Raw genomic sequence first — 18440 nt, forward strand, 5'->3', positions numbered from 1 at the left:
CTGCCACCATGTTTTAAGAGTTAAAATGAATTAAATAATTCTATACAATTTATTTCACTTAAATTAAATAACTTATGAGGTTACACTCCTTATTTTTAATCTAACATTTTTGTCAGTGTCTCTTTTGGGTTCAAGAAAAAACAAAAACAGCAGCAACAACTAAAAAAAAAAGCTCAACTTATACAAAATATGTTCCATTACTTTTTAATGGGGTATTCTAATTAAGAAAGCACTTATCTGGTGTTTCTGGGTGTGGCCCCTTATAAAAGTGGTATGATCCCTGGTGTGGATCCTCTGTTGTCCCGCGTGCTGCTGTGCCGCCTGCTGCCGCACGCGCGCGCAGATCCGCTGCGTCCTGCTGCCAGAGCGGCACTCTCGGATCGGAAACCGATGCAAGTCACACTGCGAAGCTTTCTTCTAAATTGCAATAAAAATCCTCTTACATTAAAATGTGAAAAAGAAGAAAATCAAACCGAGAGGACTTTTTCTAAAGCCACCGCAGGTGTAACAGCGGATTTGTTGTTATTTTTTGGGTCCCCGCCTTCCTCCGGGCGATGCGAGCTGGACTGTCTGCGTAAAGGAGAACATGGAGCAACAGACATGAAGAGCGCATTGTAACAGCGAGTGTCTCAACTCTAAAGGCACATTCTGTTGAAGATGGAAATAATGCACGCCAATATTTCTGCTTGAAGCGAGAGACGAGTAGAGAGGACTGCTTTGGGGAGACAAGAAGTCCAAACTATCGCTTTGGACTCAGATTGCTGCGGCTGTCAGGGGATGAAAGACTCTCCATATCATGGATTTACTGAGGGGGCAAACCAGCAGCAAGCAACACTGGAGATTTATTCAGGTATTCTTTTTATTTTTCAATCCTACTTCTAAAATGTTACTAGTTTTATCATATGTGTGTTTATTTATACTAAAACTTCCGCTACTGATGAAAATGATATTGATCCTCTGAAGAATAAAAGTTTTTATTTTATAATCATGTTTTGTCAAATTAATGTCAAATTATTAATTAAACATGTCAGACAACTGTGCCCTTATGGTTATTCCTATATGTTACAAACGCCTCAATTTTCACATCCCAGATGAGTTTTGTCTCAGTGTTTAATTAATGATTAGAATAACAACAATCGCTTCCTCTAATTGTTGCTCCCCTCTTTCAGAGGATGGGACTTTTTTCTTCCTCTGTAATAGGACCAACATTCAACTAGTATTTCCCATTTAAAACCCTCATGGCAAAGCTCATTGTCGCCTGTAATCCACTGGGAATTGGATTCATTCCATTCTCATCATCTCTTCCTTTTCTTTTATTGCAGCCAGCTTGATAGCTTCAGGTTGTCCAAAATACTTTTGACTCTCCTTGAAGAAGTTTGCTCCTGAAAACCAAATGTCCATATGTCGAAGATGGGAGTCTGACAGGGAGCTTAAAATCCACAATTAATTAAAATGAGAGTAAAGTGAATCTGTGGATTTCTATCAGATATATCTGTCCTTAGAGGAGTCTGTAAACACAGCTTTCATTTAACAGAGACATCTGCATGCTCCTGGTACAAGCTGTTGTCAAATTGCCCAAGCTCAACTGCAGTGCAGTTTCCTTTTTCATAAAGTGGTTGGAATAGTAGAGCTACAACACATCTCTTTGGGGAAGTCTCATTATGGATGGACACGTTTCCGATTATGTCATTCACTCATAGACAGGCAGAGGATGAACTTAGAGTTCATAGTACCCCGCTGAGAGCAGCCTGATAGAAAATCTGTGCATTTAATGAGTGGTTGATGCGGAATAATTGAAATGCATTCTGATAAATACATGAGACCAAAGATTTGCATTTCAAATATAAAAAAGAAAAACATGTTTTTTTATTCCACTATCATATAAAATAAGACCTATTTTTTAGGTCATTTGAAATTAGTCCCTTTGTGGTGCAACAGGGTAAGTGTGCATCTAGGAACCTAGGTTCGGTTCCCCCCAAAGCTATTATGTGTAAAAACTTAAATCTAAGTTGTATTGACTGGCTGTACTGACCTTGGAATTTGGGCATGAGTGGTTCAAGACAGGGTCTAACAGGGGCCAGGGCCCCTATAGAACTGGTCCTGGTACCTACGCCCCCACTACTAATAATACAAAAAAACAAAACAAGAAATACTAGCAATGATATGGACAGACAAAGTGATTGATAGGTCCCTTGGACCCTTTTCGTTGTATTTCCTATAAAATTCTGTTTTGAGTTATGATTTCAACTGGTAGCTTCACTGGTATTAAGATAAAATCACAAGTGTTTAACTAAAGTAAAACCAGTTTTAGTAAAAAAAAAAAAAAAAGAATCCTTAATTTTTTGGCTTTAATATTTCAAAGAGTCACTTTATCTTCTGGTACATATTTATTTAGCAATTATTTCTAAGTAAAACTGACATCATTTTCTACTGGAACAAAATAAAATTTTAATTACAGTGGTTAACATTGAAATTTTGCTTCATTCAGTGAAGAGCCACTAGTAGCTTTTGGGTTCTGCAGCTCTCTTAATATATTTGAAATCATAACTTATTGCCCTGTTTTTTGTTTTATGGGGTTTTTTGTGCCCCCGGTAAACCTTGCTGGACCCACCCTGGCCCACCTTGTAAATATGGTGTAGAACCGCCACTGAATTTGGGAGCAGCTAAAAGGACTTACTCATTCACATTTCAATCATCTACATTCCACAATAATAAGAGTATTATTCTTTTTTAAATATTTTTTCACACTCTCTGAAATTAAAAAGTTTACATAGAATAATATTGGTATGCATTTAACAACATGAGAGATGATTTTTTTAATGGCTTTGTAAAATTTTGGTTTTTAAGGAAACCATTTAAACACATTACTTCCCTGTAATCCATGATAAAGAAAAATCCCTAAGAAATTAGATCATTTTAAGGGGAAAGCTAAAAGCAAGTCAACCCATAAACCAGACTTAAATACTAGTTCTTACAGAAGGAATAAGCCAAATTCTCTATTGTGAGAAGCTTTTAGAAACTTACAAAGAATATAATTAAAAGGACTATTCTAATAATATAAGGAAATACATTTTAATTCATATTTGAAGAAAATAGAATATTAAACATACTGTTAAAAATCCTGTCTTATGTGATGTTTCTAACCTTTAAATAGATTTTCTTTCCTATTCTCTCAAGACTTTGTGGCATTAGTGGACTATTCATTAACAGCTTAACAGGAAGTAGGACAGAGAAAATGTAGAGGGATGAAAAGAACTAAAGTAAATGGCCTGAGTCAGGAATGGAACCCTAGACAGCTGCTGCGAGGATTATAGCCTATGTGTATCATATGGCTGCTTTTCCTCTATCTCATTTGAAACACTACAGAAAAGGTTTAGTTTCATTTAATTTCAGATTAACCCCCCCCCCCAAAAAAACATTTTATCTTTTTATACCATTTATTAAACAGAAAGCTTTGGCAGATTCTGATCCACTTGTTTAAGAGTTTTAATCCTGGTGTGCATCCTTTTGAAATAAAGTAATGCTAACTTATGCCTCCATTTGCACTTGTATTTAAATTGCATATTGTAAACTCATTAGTTTGTGAGCACTGGGTCAATAAGAAAAGCAATACCATTTGAAAACAATTAGAGCGCTAGCTGAATGAGAGTTTATGATTATCTCTCAGCTGAGTTTCATGACTTTCGGTTGGGTAACTCTCTTGTGTGATCCTGTTGGCAGATAAACAAACAGATAAATGGCAGTAAAAACACACCTTGGGGAAAAATGCCACCACAAAACGAAAATCAACGTTGTGTTGTGGAAGGGATGGGCACCATTTGGTAGTCTTCAGGGAAATAACAGAAGAGAAAGGTAAAGAGATATGCTGGCAGAAATATAGTGGGGGGAAAATCCCTTTGAATAAAAGAACAATATTTAAAAATAACTGATATTATTAATCTTTAAATGACATTTCTCTGCTTTGCAGAGGGCCAGTATAAGATTGAATGATAACAATAAAGTGAAAACAAATTACTGTTTCACATGGTCCCAAAATATAACAGAATATATACTAAAGTGTATACAGCAGAAAAAAACATTATTTCTTGTGAGCAAAGTACTTTCCTTTGATTTTAACTGAAGTAGTAAATTAAGAAAAACATTAACTCATTAAAAATTTTGGAAGTTAGTAAGTTACCCTACTGCAGATGTTGAAATCAGCTTTAAAAGTTAAATACAAAAGAACTGTTGTGAAGTTAAATTGTTAGAAAAAAAGCACAAGCACATATTTCTTAATTGTATCACAATTTATAATCAAAAATACCCGCAATGGACTGGAAAAATGTCCAGAAAGTATCATTCCCCGTGTGATAGAATGGAGGGCAGATCTCTTTTAATAGTAATGGTTTTCAAGCACCTCTCCTGTCAAACGAGCTCCCAGCTTTAGAAAGTGTGACACTCATCCTTTCTAATTTTAAGGCCAGGCTTTAAACTTTACTTCTTCATACAATTTAAAGTTAAGAGTTGCTGTGCTTACGCTGAGCTGTATCTATAGTTATGCTGCTTTAGGTTTAGGCTGCTGTACTGTGGCTGTATAATGAACACTTTCCATCATCCTTTAATAACCTACTACTCTCCAGTTTTGCTTTATTTAGCTTCATTTTATCTTTTAAAAATTTTCTTACAGTTTTTTCTTCTCATAGTAGCTGTATCTGATCTGGCATTCTATCTAGTTGTGACACTGTCCTGGTGGAGGGATGGGCTCCGTTACTGCTGCCAACAACTTCATGTTCTCCTTCCATAGATGACACTTTTGGCTCCCTGTCTTTCAGTGATTAATGTTGTCTTTCTCCTAGACATGGCTACTGGCTAAGCTACAAAGCAATAATCTTTATGGATGATATAGGCTTTAAACACTTTTTAGTATTGCTGAACAAATTTCAGCATATTTGAACTAATATTTTGACCATTATCGTTGGTGAGCTCAAACCTTTTGATGTTGAAGCTGTCTTAAAATCATTAAATTTAGATCAAGAATTTAGCTAAACCTCTCCAGTTGGTTAATGTTACATTTATTTGGAAGACTAAAAGAAGACTGTCTTATGCCTAAATCAGCCACAACTATGGCCTTTACAATATATGCATAAGCCATAAAATATATAAAAAAAAACAGTAACTTCAAATTTCTTCCTAGCGCATTTCAGCAGAGTGGGCCTTTATGCTCAAAGTCACTGTAATGCCAATTTTTTTATAGCAAAAAAGGACCTTTGACTGACATGTGGTCATCCTCCCCAGTAAATCTCACACCAAACGCTGGTCATGCTGAACATTTTGGAATTACGATGGAATTATGCCAATACACTGACTTTTAAGGAGCATAAGAGCCACAGAAACGTGTATTTAAACACGTTTACTTTCTTACTTACACACATAAGGCGATCACTGTGAAAACATGGACCCTGCTCTGTTAAAACCGTCGTGATAACAAACGGATCAGAAATTTTATATTCTGGAACCTAAATCATGACAATATACATCCACCAATTTGAGGCTGATCAGAGGTTGGTAGAAGAGGGGTGTTTATATATATATATATATATATATATATATATATATATATATATATATATATATATCTACATATATATATATATATATATATATATATATATATATATATATATATATATATATATATATAAAACATGTGTATATATATATATAAACACCCCTCTTCTACCAACCTCTGATCAGGCTCAAGTTGGCGGATGTATATTGTCATGATTTAGGTTCCAAAATATAAAATTTCTGATCCGTTTGTTATCACCTAGGATTTTGATGGTGTATAAGATCCGATCGTTTGCTGTCTACAAAAGTCTTTGAATGCTTTAGAGAAATAATTTTGCTTATACATACAAGCTTACTTTGAATTCACTTGCTGTTAGCTCTTGAGTATTATTTTATGTGTGTATGTACTACACAAGGACCAGTCAGGATTTTGGGAGCCAAGCTGCAATCACCAATCAACAAAGATCTGTATCTGCCCTTTGCTCATCACCAATCACAGTATCCATAAATTACTCCACTGCTGTCTAATGTACATTGTATTATTAAGTATCAAAATCATAGGAGATGAGAAAATATCATGAATTAACCACTGTTTTCATGTAGGAGGCAGAGGAGATTAGCTTTTTTTTAATTCTAAATGGAAGATAAAGAAAATAATGTTGACAAAGGATGACATGGGAATGCTCTTATGAGGATTGTAGGTTCCAAAGCTGCTTACTTTAGCCCTAGAAGGACCCTTTCATCATCCTATCTCCAGCGTAGACACTGACCAGCAATTGTTCTCTCTCTCTCTGCTTCGTTACGGTGTCATCCCACAATAAACTTATCAACAACACGGTGACCCGCGCTAAAAATTGGTGGTCTTTATAATGACTGGTCAATTTTTCCAACGATTTCTGTGCACTGCTGATTGACCGGTGCAAGTCTACTATGTACTGTTAGTGCTTTGGTTTAATTCAGTTCAATTCAATTATTTATATAGCGTCAATTCACAACACGTCATCTCAAGTCACTTTACAGAGACAATTCAATCAGATCCATCTGTTACTGATGGGATATGGTTATTAAATTAGAAATGATCAGGAAGATCAGATTTAGAAAACATGCACAGCGTTTTTTGTACGTAGGTTCTCTAATAGGTGTAATTTTGATACTCTGCTGTCCATGTTTAGGTAAAATATACTGAGATTACAATGTTTAAGACAACCATTTACCTGTTAAGTTCTGATGTATTTCTCTATATTAAGAATGAGTGTTTCTTAGGGTCTGCTGCTTCTGAAATTTGTCTGAATCTTTTAGGATGAGTTTTGAAATATTCTTTAAGCATCCAAGAGAGCTGGGAGAGCCGCTCGGTATAATTCAGTTGCTCTTGTCACAGGGGAGATTGAGATAAGCTCTTTGGTGGCGTGCCCCTGGTGTGGGATGGAGAAATGAAGAAGTTGGCATATGTTATGTCATGCCTGCGGCTTGTGTGCTTAGATCAAAACACTATTAGTCTCTTTGTCTCGTGCCACTACTTGAGCAAGACTTTTGGCTCAGGAGTATATTGGCACTGCCTCGGATCCCCAAGTGCTCCATTTGTGCGAAAGGAAAATAGATATAGTGACAAAATAAACTGTGAGCTTAAGAATGTAGTGAACTGCAGTATAATGCATATATAAAGTCTGAAAAGAATGAAACCTTGTAAAACTTACAATTGAACTGGAGCTAGAGCCAGAATTTGGACGACATTGCATTTGTAAAAAATGCCGTAACAGACACATATAATCTGAAGAATAATAGCCTCTGTTACTGTCTTTGTATGCATGTAAGTGTTAAAGATTCCCACAGTTGCAATTACATCTAGAGGATTAGGGAGATTTTGTACTCAGAGCTTTAAGCATCGCTGAAGAAAGAAATGTGTAGGAAAACGCGGTCTAGCTTGCAATCGAATGAAGTTACAGGACAGCTGATTAAAGATGCAGCATTGTGTTCTATTTTTTTCATCTCTTGTCTCGTTTCTTGCAGAGTGTAGGAGTCCAGCCTCATTCATGATTCAAAGCTGGCACGGTAGGTGTGATTGTGAGTGGGATGCTCATACATTTGTGCTCAGTGTGAAGTTTATCTTCATCTGCACTATTCAAGCAAATGGAACCTGGAGCAGTCCTGTTAATACACTTTGGAGTCCTGAAAAATGGATGGCAACTGAAAGATGGGGCATAGAGATCAGGGTCAAATCCGCTGACAACACTGTCAGCTTCTGTGTCTGACTGAATTACGGTCTGTGGTTTATCGAATCCAGCTGGTGCTGTCAGAGGAATAGAGGGCAAGATATCACTCCTACAACATGGAAGCTTTGAAGATTTTTTTTGTCTCCATGAATCGGAAGCTCTTCCTCTGAGGCTGTATTTCTTCAAAAGTTAAGAAAGCATGTGCCTTGTTGCTATTATCTATCTGTATATTCTTAATATTTTTCTCTTTTGTGAGGGTTGTTTATCATTTTACTGTAAAGCACTTTTGCTATCTTGGCTGCTTCAAATATTCATATAAAAATATATAAGTAAAAGTAATGTAATGAGAGTTAATTAGTAATTATTTAGTTTGAAAGGCTCTCGGCAAGACCTTTAGACTTCCATTTTTTATTTTTTGTTGGAGCTTACTAACAGACGGTCAATCACAGTAAAAGTATACAGAAGTTCATCAAAGGTTCTAGCACCTGGCTATAAAGGGCACAAGCTTTGTTCTAATTACTTTTTATGCTATATTATGTCCGGTTTGAGTTAGATGATTGTTTCATGGATGTAACATGTGTTAGCAGTAGCAAGTTTTAGCATTGTATTGGTCTATTTGTAGCTAACCTCGCTTGTTTGTTTCATTAATTGATCAGAATTATTAGTGTCTTTATTTATCATCTAGGTTTCTAAGTTTCATGTGAAAATTGTAAGTTGTTCATTGGGCTAAAAGGAAAGGTAATGGTATCTTTTATTTTATTTTAGCTATTACAGTGAATTCATATTGTGCCTTCAATGACTGTTCTAAAATAAAGGAATATGAACCATCCGTTGAAGAGTCAGACCATCAATAAGTTGGGATGCTACAGTAAAAGCTTTACCTTACCAGTCCCTTCACATTGTTGATCAAGGAAAGCTACAGAGGGACTTGATGTGATGGTCAAGGAGTGCGATACCTACACAACATGGAAGCATCAGCCAAAGCACATCCAGAAGACAGAGACTCTGAACAGACAACTGATAAGGCAAACGAAGAAGAGCAGCTTCCCTTGCATATTAGGAAGGGGAGGCTCAGAAAAAGGAAAAAAGGTTAGCTCACATTTATGAACAATGGAAAAACCAAGCATGTAAAGGAAAACCTGCCTGATAGTGACATTGCAGCTCTTATAGACACACTGGAGGAAGTGTTATAAACAGGTATATGGAAATCAGAGCTCACCTCACTCCATCCAGTGATACAAGGTATTGATGCTTGTGAGACATTATGAAAATTGCTCTTGAAAGGGTATCAGGCATTGATGGAGGATATGACAGTGAAACAGTAAGGCAACGTCGACATGAATTTCTTAACAGTGATAATGCTTACTCCATCTACGGCTCCACCTTCAAATCGTCACTCAAGTAAAGGTTCCAGCTACCATTCTGTCATAGCTTTGAAAAGAGCAGATGCTAGAGCAGAACTAGCAGGTAAGAAAGTGGAGTATGAAGTGTTATTGGAGGAGAAGAAACAAAAATAAAGGATTCAACTCCTAGAGGAGCAACAGAGGAAAGAACTTGAAGCTCAAAACTGAGAACTGGAAAGATTAAAGGCAGAGAAAGACATTAGAGCTAGTTTCACAACCTATGATCAGCAAGTTATGAAGGAAGCAAGTATTATTTTTTCTGATCAGAGGAGAACCAGAGAACAACAGCATGTGTATTCTGAACAACCTGTGTCCTCAGCTCTCATCCAGCGGCCTACTAATGTCACACAGACAGTGTCACCTGCACGGACAAGTTATCTGGCTCAAGCTGTCCAAGATAGTATAGCTTTGAACAGGCTTCAAATGCCAGAACCGTCTGTATTTACTGGTGATCCTACTCAGTTTGTTGAATGGAAGGCTTCCTTCAAATCTCTCATCGATAAAAAGAATATTGCTTCATCTGATAAACTGCATTATTTGAAAAAATATGTCACAGGTCCAGCTAGAAAAACACTTGATGACATATTTTATAGAAATGATGATAAAGTTTATAATGATGCATTGAACCGTCTCAGTCGAAGGTACAATCAGCCATTTGTTATACAAAAGGCATTCAGGGAAAAACTAACAAACTGACCAAAGATCCATCCAAAAGATCCAGAAGGACTCAGAACATTTGCAGAGTTTTCACACTTGTGTCTAGAAGCAATGCCTTATATTAAAGGTCTTGATATTTTAAATGATTGTGAAGAATACCAGAAACTTGCTCAGAAGCTACGTGATTGGACAACATCAAGTCACCCAAGCCATGAGATGATCAGGAATTTCCCACTTTCCAAGAGTTTGTCGTCTTTGTTGTAACAGAGATCGCATGTAATCCTATCACCTTATTCCATGCGCTCCATTTATCAGAGGCTAAGTCTTCTCATCACATGAAGTAAAAGAAATATAAATCTAGTGTTTATAACACACAAACAGGTACAGAGATTGAAACTCAAGGACAATTAAAGCCCCCATGTATGTTCTGTTAGAATAGTACACATAAACTTCACAAGATCTGGAGGAACAACAGAAGCATGTGAAAGACAGGAAACTTTGCTATGGCTGCTTGAGGATAGGCCATAATTCAAAAGATTGCCGCTATAGACCTTCATGTGAAAATTGTAAAGGAAGATATCCTGCACATCTTCATGATGATCAATATACCAAAGCTAAACCCGCATCAGTCCCAAATTAAATAACAAAGAAATAGCATCTACATTGTCTCTCAGTGTGACAATTAAGGAGTCATTTACTAACACTTCGATGATCGTGCCTGTGTAGGTTTCTTCCATCAGTAATCTAGGTACGGAAAGACTTGTCTATGCTCTGCGTGATAGTCAAAGTGACACAGTTTTTATTGATGAAGAAGTTGGCAACGGTTTGCAGGTTATGATGCATCCTGTAAGGTGCAAGCTAACAACGACAGGAAAGGACTCATTAATGCATAGTCAAAGAGTGTCAGATTTGAGAGTGAGGGGTTACAGCTCTGCCACCTACATCAATCCCCTTCCTGTTTAGACCAAGGACTCTATAGCAGTGAATCCTACCTGTGACATGGCACAGAACTGGAATCATCTAATCAAAATAGATGAAATCCCACCACAGCTGGAGTGTGAAGTTGGTCTGCTGATCGGCTACTATTGCTCAAGAGCACTGGCACCACGGCGGTCAATCCTGGGAGGAGACAATGAACCTTATGCTGTTCGTACGGATCTTGGACGGAGTATTGTAGGCTGTTCATTACCTCATCACTACTCACCAATAAGCACCAATATGTGTCACAAGGTTTCTGTCAGAGAGCTTCCTCCTGTAACCCCAGCAGAGGTCCTCTGGGTCCTTGAATCTGACTTTAAAGAGACTAACAAGGATGGAAAGACTGTTTCCTAAGATGACTTGCACTTCCTGGATGTGTTGAAGGAATTAGGAGAAACAGTCATGGACATTATGAGATGTCACTCCGCTTTAAAGAGAGACCCTATCTCCCTAGCAATAAGAAACAAGCTATGGTATGGCTCAGTCACCTCAAAAGAAAGTTGGTGAAAGATGACAGGTACAGTGAACTTTATGGATGAAATTACCCGAAAGGACGAAGCAGAGGAGGTTTGTGATCAAGGGAAAGAAGAAGAGAGATGGTATATTGCCCATCCATCCATCCATCCATCCATCCATCTTCCTCCGCTTATCCGGGGTCGGGTCGCGGGGGCAGCAGCTTAAGAAGGGAGGCCCAGACTTCCCTCTCCCCAGCCACTTCTTCCAGCTCTTCAGGAGGAACCCCAAGGCGTTCCCAGGCCAGCCGAGAAACATAGTCTCTCAGCGTGTCCTGGGTCTTCCCCGGGGCCTCCCCCTGGTGGGACGTGCCCGGAACACCTCACCAGGGAGGCGTCCAGGAGGCATCCTAAACAGATGCCCAAGCCACCTCAACTGGCTCCTCTCGACGTGGAGGAGCAGCGGCTCTACTCCGAGTCCCTCCCGGATGACCGAGCTTCTCACCCTATCTCTAAGGGAGAGCCAAGCCACCCTACGGAGGAAACCCATTTCGGCCGCTTGTATCCGCGATCTCGTTCTTTCGGTCATGTTCCAGAGTTTATCACCATAGATGAGGGTAGGAACGTAGATCGACCGGTAAATCGAGAGCTTCGCTTTTTGACTCAGCTCTCTCTTCACCACGACGGACCGGTACAGCACCCGCTTCACGGCAGACGCTGCACCAATCCGCCTGTCGACCTCCCGCTCCCTTCTTCCCTCATTCGTGAACAAGATCCCAAGATACTTAAACTCCTCCACTTGGGGCAGGACACCCCCACTGACCCGGAGAAGGCACTCTACCCTTTTCCGGCTCAAGACCATGGCCTCGGATTTGGAGGCACTGATCCCCATCCCGGCCGCTTCACACTCGGCTGCGAACCGATCCAGCGAGAGCTGCAGATCACGACCTGATGAAGCCAATAGGATCACATCATCTGCAAAAAGCAGAGACGCAATCCTAAGGCCACCAAAACGGATCCCCTCACTCTGCCCACCACTCTAAAAAAAACTGATAAACTCCATGTGGTTTTTGATTGTTCTGCCAAGCATAAGGGAACAAGCCTAAATGACCACTTTCTGTCAGGCCCAGATCTGTTAAATAATCAGGATGGTGCTTCTCAGATTCAGACAGCACCACATTGCATTGATGTGCAACATATAAAAGATGTGCCATCAGTTCTATGTTTATGAAGCTGACTATGTACGCTTCTTCAATGCAGAGACACAGGAATTCAGAATGAAAGTTCATCTCTTTGATGTGGCATCATCACCAGGATGAGCTAACTATGGACTGAAACAGCTCACTAAAGGTAATAAGACTGAGTTTCCCCTTGGATCAAAGTTCATCATGAAGGACTTTTATGTTGATGATGGTGCTACCAGTATAGTAAATATGAAACTCTGTGCTACAGGTGGACTAAGACTGCACAAGTTTGTGTGTAATAACAGAGCTGTACTAGAGATTATACCACTATCTGAGCCTGCTGCTGAAGTGAAAGCTCTGGATCTGGTCTGATCCTTGGGGATCCACTGGCACATCGAATCAGACAAGCTAAGATTTCGGGTCTGCCTAAAAGAACAGCCAGCAACATGACTTGGTATCCTGTTAACAGATGCATCCATTTCTGACCCACTGGTATTTGTTGCCCCTTTCCTGCTCACTGGAAAAAGGGTGCTTCAGGAAATATGAGACATAGGCTGGGACGATCCCCTCCCCTATGAACTGCATCCTGTGTGGGAGCGCTAGAAGAATGATCTTATGAATTTTGGAGAAAATCACCAAACCACGCTGCTATGTGTTGTGGAAAAGTTGCCACATCATTTTTCTGATACAAGCACATGTGGTTATGGACAGTGCTCATATCTGAGACAAGTGAACAAAGATGGATGTGTTCATTGTGCTCTGGTCATGGGGAAATCACGAGTGGCTCCAATCAAGGTCACAATGATACCTCGGCTAGTACTGGCAGCTGCTGCTGTGTCAGGCACAGGAAGCAACACTTTGAAGGAGGCGCTTGTTTTAATTGATGTTGTTGGATATTTCTGGACTGATTCGACAGTGGTCTTATTCACAATGAGACACGTTATTTTCACACCTTTGTCTTAAATCAGATACAGAGAATACATCTCAACTCCTCCCTTCAGCAATTGTGGGACAATCCCAATCTGTGGACTTCTGGTCCTCTTACCATCCTCATGGAGTCGATTTCTAACTGCTTTTGCAGGCACATGCACATGTGTGGCCTATTGGGGGTCATTTTGCAGGGCTCTGGCAGTGTTCCTCCTGTTCCTCCTTGCACAAAGGCAGAGGTAGCGTTCCTGCTGCTTGGTTGTTGCCCTCATAAGGCCTCCTCAACGTCTCCTGTTGTACTGGCCTGTCTCCTGGTAGCTCCTCCAACCTCTGGACACTACCCTGACAGGCACAGCAAACGTCCCGGCACAGCTCTCATCGATGTTTGTTTGAGCAGTGTTTCTTGCCTTGTAAGTCAAAGATTGTTAAAAATGATAACAAACCTACACCTATAAATGTACTTATTTAATAACAAATAAGAAGCTGTTTTCCAGTCTTACAGACTTGATTATTCATTTATTGATAACTGCAACTACAGGTTATGGTTAATTAATTAATTATTTAATCAAGGGAAAACAATCAAGGTAATGTTAGTCTGATGATTATAAGTGAGAATTTGCTGAATAACCAGGTGTAATTAATGGCTTACCTTTGATTCTAGACATTTAAAACTGGCTGCCCGGTATTGTCTACTAGCTCACAGTGGAAAAGGGGCACCTCAGGTTCAAAGTGTCTGGCCAGGACTAAACTTGGTGTTATTGTAGTTGATCGACAGGCTGAGATTTAAAAACTCTTCATTCGTTGTTCAAACGGACATTATCAGCATGGTTATGCTGGGTTTACACCTCTAAGTGTCTTCTTCAAAGAGGGATGCAGTCCTTTTTGCCAGCAAAACGTACCACAGTTCTGGAGATTGCGACACAATAATAATCATGATGTCCAGGTGGAATTATCTGATTATCTAATATTTGCATTAACCAAATGAAAATAAGACTGATAATTCTGGCAGCTTGAAAAAAAAAATTAATCTGATTTTAAACTCAGCCAGTTAGAAAATAAAAATAACACACTTTTTGTTTATAGTATGTAAATATTTTGTCTAAATTGTACACCATTTGCATTTGGATGGGGGGCATTTTTTGTGAGGTGGGGGGGCATTTACATTTACATTACACAGTTTGTGCAATCTCTGGGAAGCGGTCAAGCCTTTCCTGTCATTTTAGTCTGACATGTATCCCATTTCTCAAGTTCTGAGTATTTCAGTGACATAAAAGAGGTTGAAACATGAAAGGCAAAGTTTGAAAGCCTTCCCTATCATTAACTTTCATCTCATACAGCAAACAAATGGGAGAATCTGCTTGCGATGAAAGTGAGCCATCGGCCTTGTCACAAGCACTTAAGGCCACGGGGGTAATTAATTTGTATTGAATAGGAAGTCAAATACTGATGCGGACACTCCCAGACTCCCCCGTCATCTTATTGCCGAGCTGCTTTGGATCAAAAGGATTTCTCTTACTTCCTCCACCCGCCTCTCCAGCCCTGCAGTCTGATGCCTTGTCTCAGAGCTTGCTGAATAATAGAGATCAAGGGATTGCTGTCAGAGGCCAGCAGATATGAATGAAGTTTCACACCAGTTCATATAATCTGGAAGAGTTCACTTGTTTTTCATTAAGAGTAGATAAATGAATATTAGATGACCAGACGGTAAAAGATTTACATGGCTGACAAAACAATTACTCTAATAGATTCTGACGATGCTTTTTATATGTGTGTGTAACAAATTGCAGAGACAGCTCAATCTTCAAACCAGCGGGACGCCCACACATCTACATTATCAGAAGAAATACATTTGACTTAATTACTGCACATATGAATATAAGGCATCATTAAAAGATGCATATGCAATATAAGGCACCATTAAAAGATGCATATGCTTAAAGATGGTTAAAAAAAGCCCTTCTGAATTCCTCACTACTAGATTTTTTTTTTTACTTAAATGCATTTTTAAAGTAATTTATTCAGCACATTTCACAATGATTTCCTCAAAGGCAGAGAACTCCAAAAATATCCAGGAGCAGAAAAGGAGGATTTAAAGTCTTTCTGTTTTATTATTAAAAGCCAACAGTTACTCATGACATTTGCATCCTAATAACTGCGAGATAAGTTGGAACTAAGTTGGCACTCTAAACCTAATCTCCATAATGAGATTTATAGGCAGAAATAGTGCTGCCTTTAATGCTACACACAGGAAAAAGAGGTAGTGCAGGCAAACGTGTCAGGGGAAGGCTGTTGATATAGTCTAAGCATCAGTATGCTCTGTCATGCCTTTCAGTGCTCCAAAGATAGGAGGCGCGCAGATAACTGAGAAAGTATAAGGGTATAATCTTTCAGTTGTCTGTTTCTTTCTTTTTTCCCCCCCACCCTGCCTCTTGATAGACTATACTTTGCATTTCTAATAATTTCTTCCTCTTATTCATTTCACCCTGCTGATGGTGTGTAGTCAGAGCAAGCTGCACCATCAGTCAGTTAAATGTCCCAAGGAGAGCCAGTTTGAACAAAGCCAATACTTAATTTCCTCCCATCCAGCTTTCTGTTTCTATGACCTGCCTCTCATAAGCAAACATTTATCTACTGCGTTACCAGGGAGAGGATCTCTCCTATCAACATGTTGGTGGGATTGGAAGTATTTAGACAAATAGCCAAATCTCTGTTACCAGGTTAGAACGGACTCTCTTTATCAATTCAAATTTTTTTTCGGGGCGGTTTAATTTAAGGAAGCTGAGATGGGTTTCAGCAAATTTCTTGAGAGAAAAATCAATTGCAAGTCTTTGCAGGGAGACTAGAAAATGGCTTTGGTCTACATATAGTCAGCTCTTTATGTCAGAAATGCTTAATCCAGCTAAGAAGATTTCAAGGAGCTGGCATAATGCTTTATTACATGCTAGGGTCTTGTCTGACAAGCAAGCTAACTTTTGTTTGTCTCAGCAGGTTTGAGCAAAAGAAGACAGTTTATTTGTGCTTTTCTCGAATGCACTACATGTTCTGCAATATCAGGCTTACTTAAAAAAAAAAACTTCACAGCAAGCACTACTGAATATCACATTTATAGCTCTGTAAATGTTATGAGTTTTCAGAATCTCAATTTTTTCTGTTTCAAGCACATCCTGCTACTGTCCTTGTTGATGTGACGGGTTGTGACTCACTAATATTTCCTTCTCTTTTTCTTTTTATCTGACAGATGAACACTGAACATAACTGGAAAGGACAAAGCCAGAACTCTATGCTCCTGTGATTGGATCTAAGCTTGTTCTCATCCGAGACCATTAAAATGGAGTTGCTATGGAAACTTTTAGTGCTGGTGTCTTTGGTGGAGGGTCTGACAGGTTAGTTTCCCCAAACATAAATTTGTCGAGTTTCTTCTTTTTTTTTTTTTTTTGTAAAGACTTACAGTTCCCTGCAAAAGTTTGGAATTTCTACACTTTTCGTCTCATTACAACTGCAAACACTTTTGGAAATGCAAAAATGAACAGTGTCATACAGATGTATTCAACTTCCTTGGTTCGTTACTGCCTAACTAATACAAACCTTAAAAGGCGTTAAGAATGGTTAACAAAAGAATAAAACAAAAGCTGTAACCTGTAGCAGTTGACAGTGAAGTCAATTGCCCAAAACAATTTGAATTTGTTTTCCTAATCGAGACTACACAGGTGGCGGTATAGAAATCTTGACATTGATCTAGCATTTAATGAGAGACCTAATGTATCTCCCTTTATAAGCTGTTCAGGGGCTGATATGAGTTCTCCTCAAATCATCGGATCCAGAGATTGGAGAACAAAATGAATAAAAGCTTTACTGCATGAGCAGAGTGTCTGGAGGAAAGCGTAATCTTTTCATGTTGCCTCATTCAAAATCAGCTGCAGCTGGGTCTAAAATTGATTGCTGTGTGTGCATGAGAGAGTTGGTGACTGTCAGCATGCAGGCTTGCCTTTTATGTGTTCCATTTTCCTTAAAGCAGACAAGCAAGCTGACACCTAAATCTATGTACATAGCAATTAGCACAACTTATCGCTAAATTCAAGGACATCACTTGATGCCTGATTAGGTTTTCCACTGGGAATTGCTTCCTGATGGATAGGACCTTAACTGAATTTCCAAATAAGCTAATTTATTCTGCTTGAGCACTCTTTTAAACATTTGATCTTATTTAAACACATGCCTCATACATGCCACAATTTTTTCAGAGAAAAAAATGATTTTAATAAGGCTTTTCAGACCTGGTTGCTATGTAAGACCCCAAAATCTAATCTTGCAATCATTAGTGGCACAAATCAATGTCATGGTTATCAATTTATAACAATTTGGTGCTTGACAGTGAAACAAGGGCTAAATTGTTTCTGCATTATTCTGCACAGTCCTTGTCTCGCTCTTGAAGCTGATGCTCTGCAGGAACACATAGTAACTGAGCATTAATATTCAGTGTGGGCTTCCATTACATGTGCTCTACTTACAAGCTATGTGGCATAAAACCCTAGATGTCTAAAGCCTCTGTCTTCAGCGCAAGAAAAAATATTGAACTAATATTTAATGTTTTGATATATAAACCTTCAGTATTGTGCAGAGAAGAGCCAAAGAGTATTACTTGGTTATAGTTGATCCATAAGCTAAGGTATTGTTGTTTTTCTCAGACACTGGGCTTTGGCTGTGTGGGAGAGCACCCAAGCCAAGGGGAAGGCATTCCCGAAGCGAGTTCATGTAAAGTTAACAACCTCTTCTCTTATTCCTCTCTGAGGGTCTAAACAGCCTGAGGCAGGGGTGTGTACTATGTGTGAGAAGGAGTGAGTAGAGCAAGACTGCACTGATAAGGAGAAGGATTCTCTTTGTGGCCACAGATACTGCACCACTAACCTACATACAGCTGCTGTGTTGCAGCTATAAACTGGTCAGCTGAATTGGAAAAACAACCACTTTTTTCCAAGTCTGTATGATCTATGAATGTATTACATTTATAGATTATTGTACAGTATGGTACAGTGGAAAAAAAATCAGGGTTTAAAAGTACTTGAAAGATAATGTACAGAGCTT

General features: G+C 38.9%; 1 protein-coding gene across 1 annotated transcript in view; it reads left to right on the forward strand.

Annotated features, from left to right (window-relative positions):
- Positions 1–318: 318 nt before the first annotated feature.
- cntn3a.1 (contactin 3a, tandem duplicate 1) overlaps positions 319–18440 on the forward strand; it is a 144654-nt gene continuing 126532 nt past the window's right edge. Inside the window, exons 1-2 of the mRNA XM_038283120.1 lie at positions 319–850; positions 16597–16741. Coding sequence (XP_038139048.1) covers positions 16687–16741 — 55 coding nt within the window. The 5' untranslated portion in view covers positions 319–850; positions 16597–16686. The remainder of the gene's footprint in view (positions 851–16596; positions 16742–18440) is intronic.

This window comes from Cyprinodon tularosa, unplaced genomic scaffold, assembly GCF_016077235.1.
Source record: "Cyprinodon tularosa strain WSP-4 unplaced genomic scaffold, ASM1607723v1 ctg19, whole genome shotgun sequence".
Classification (NCBI taxonomy): Eukaryota; Metazoa; Chordata; class Actinopteri; order Cyprinodontiformes; family Cyprinodontidae; genus Cyprinodon; species Cyprinodon tularosa.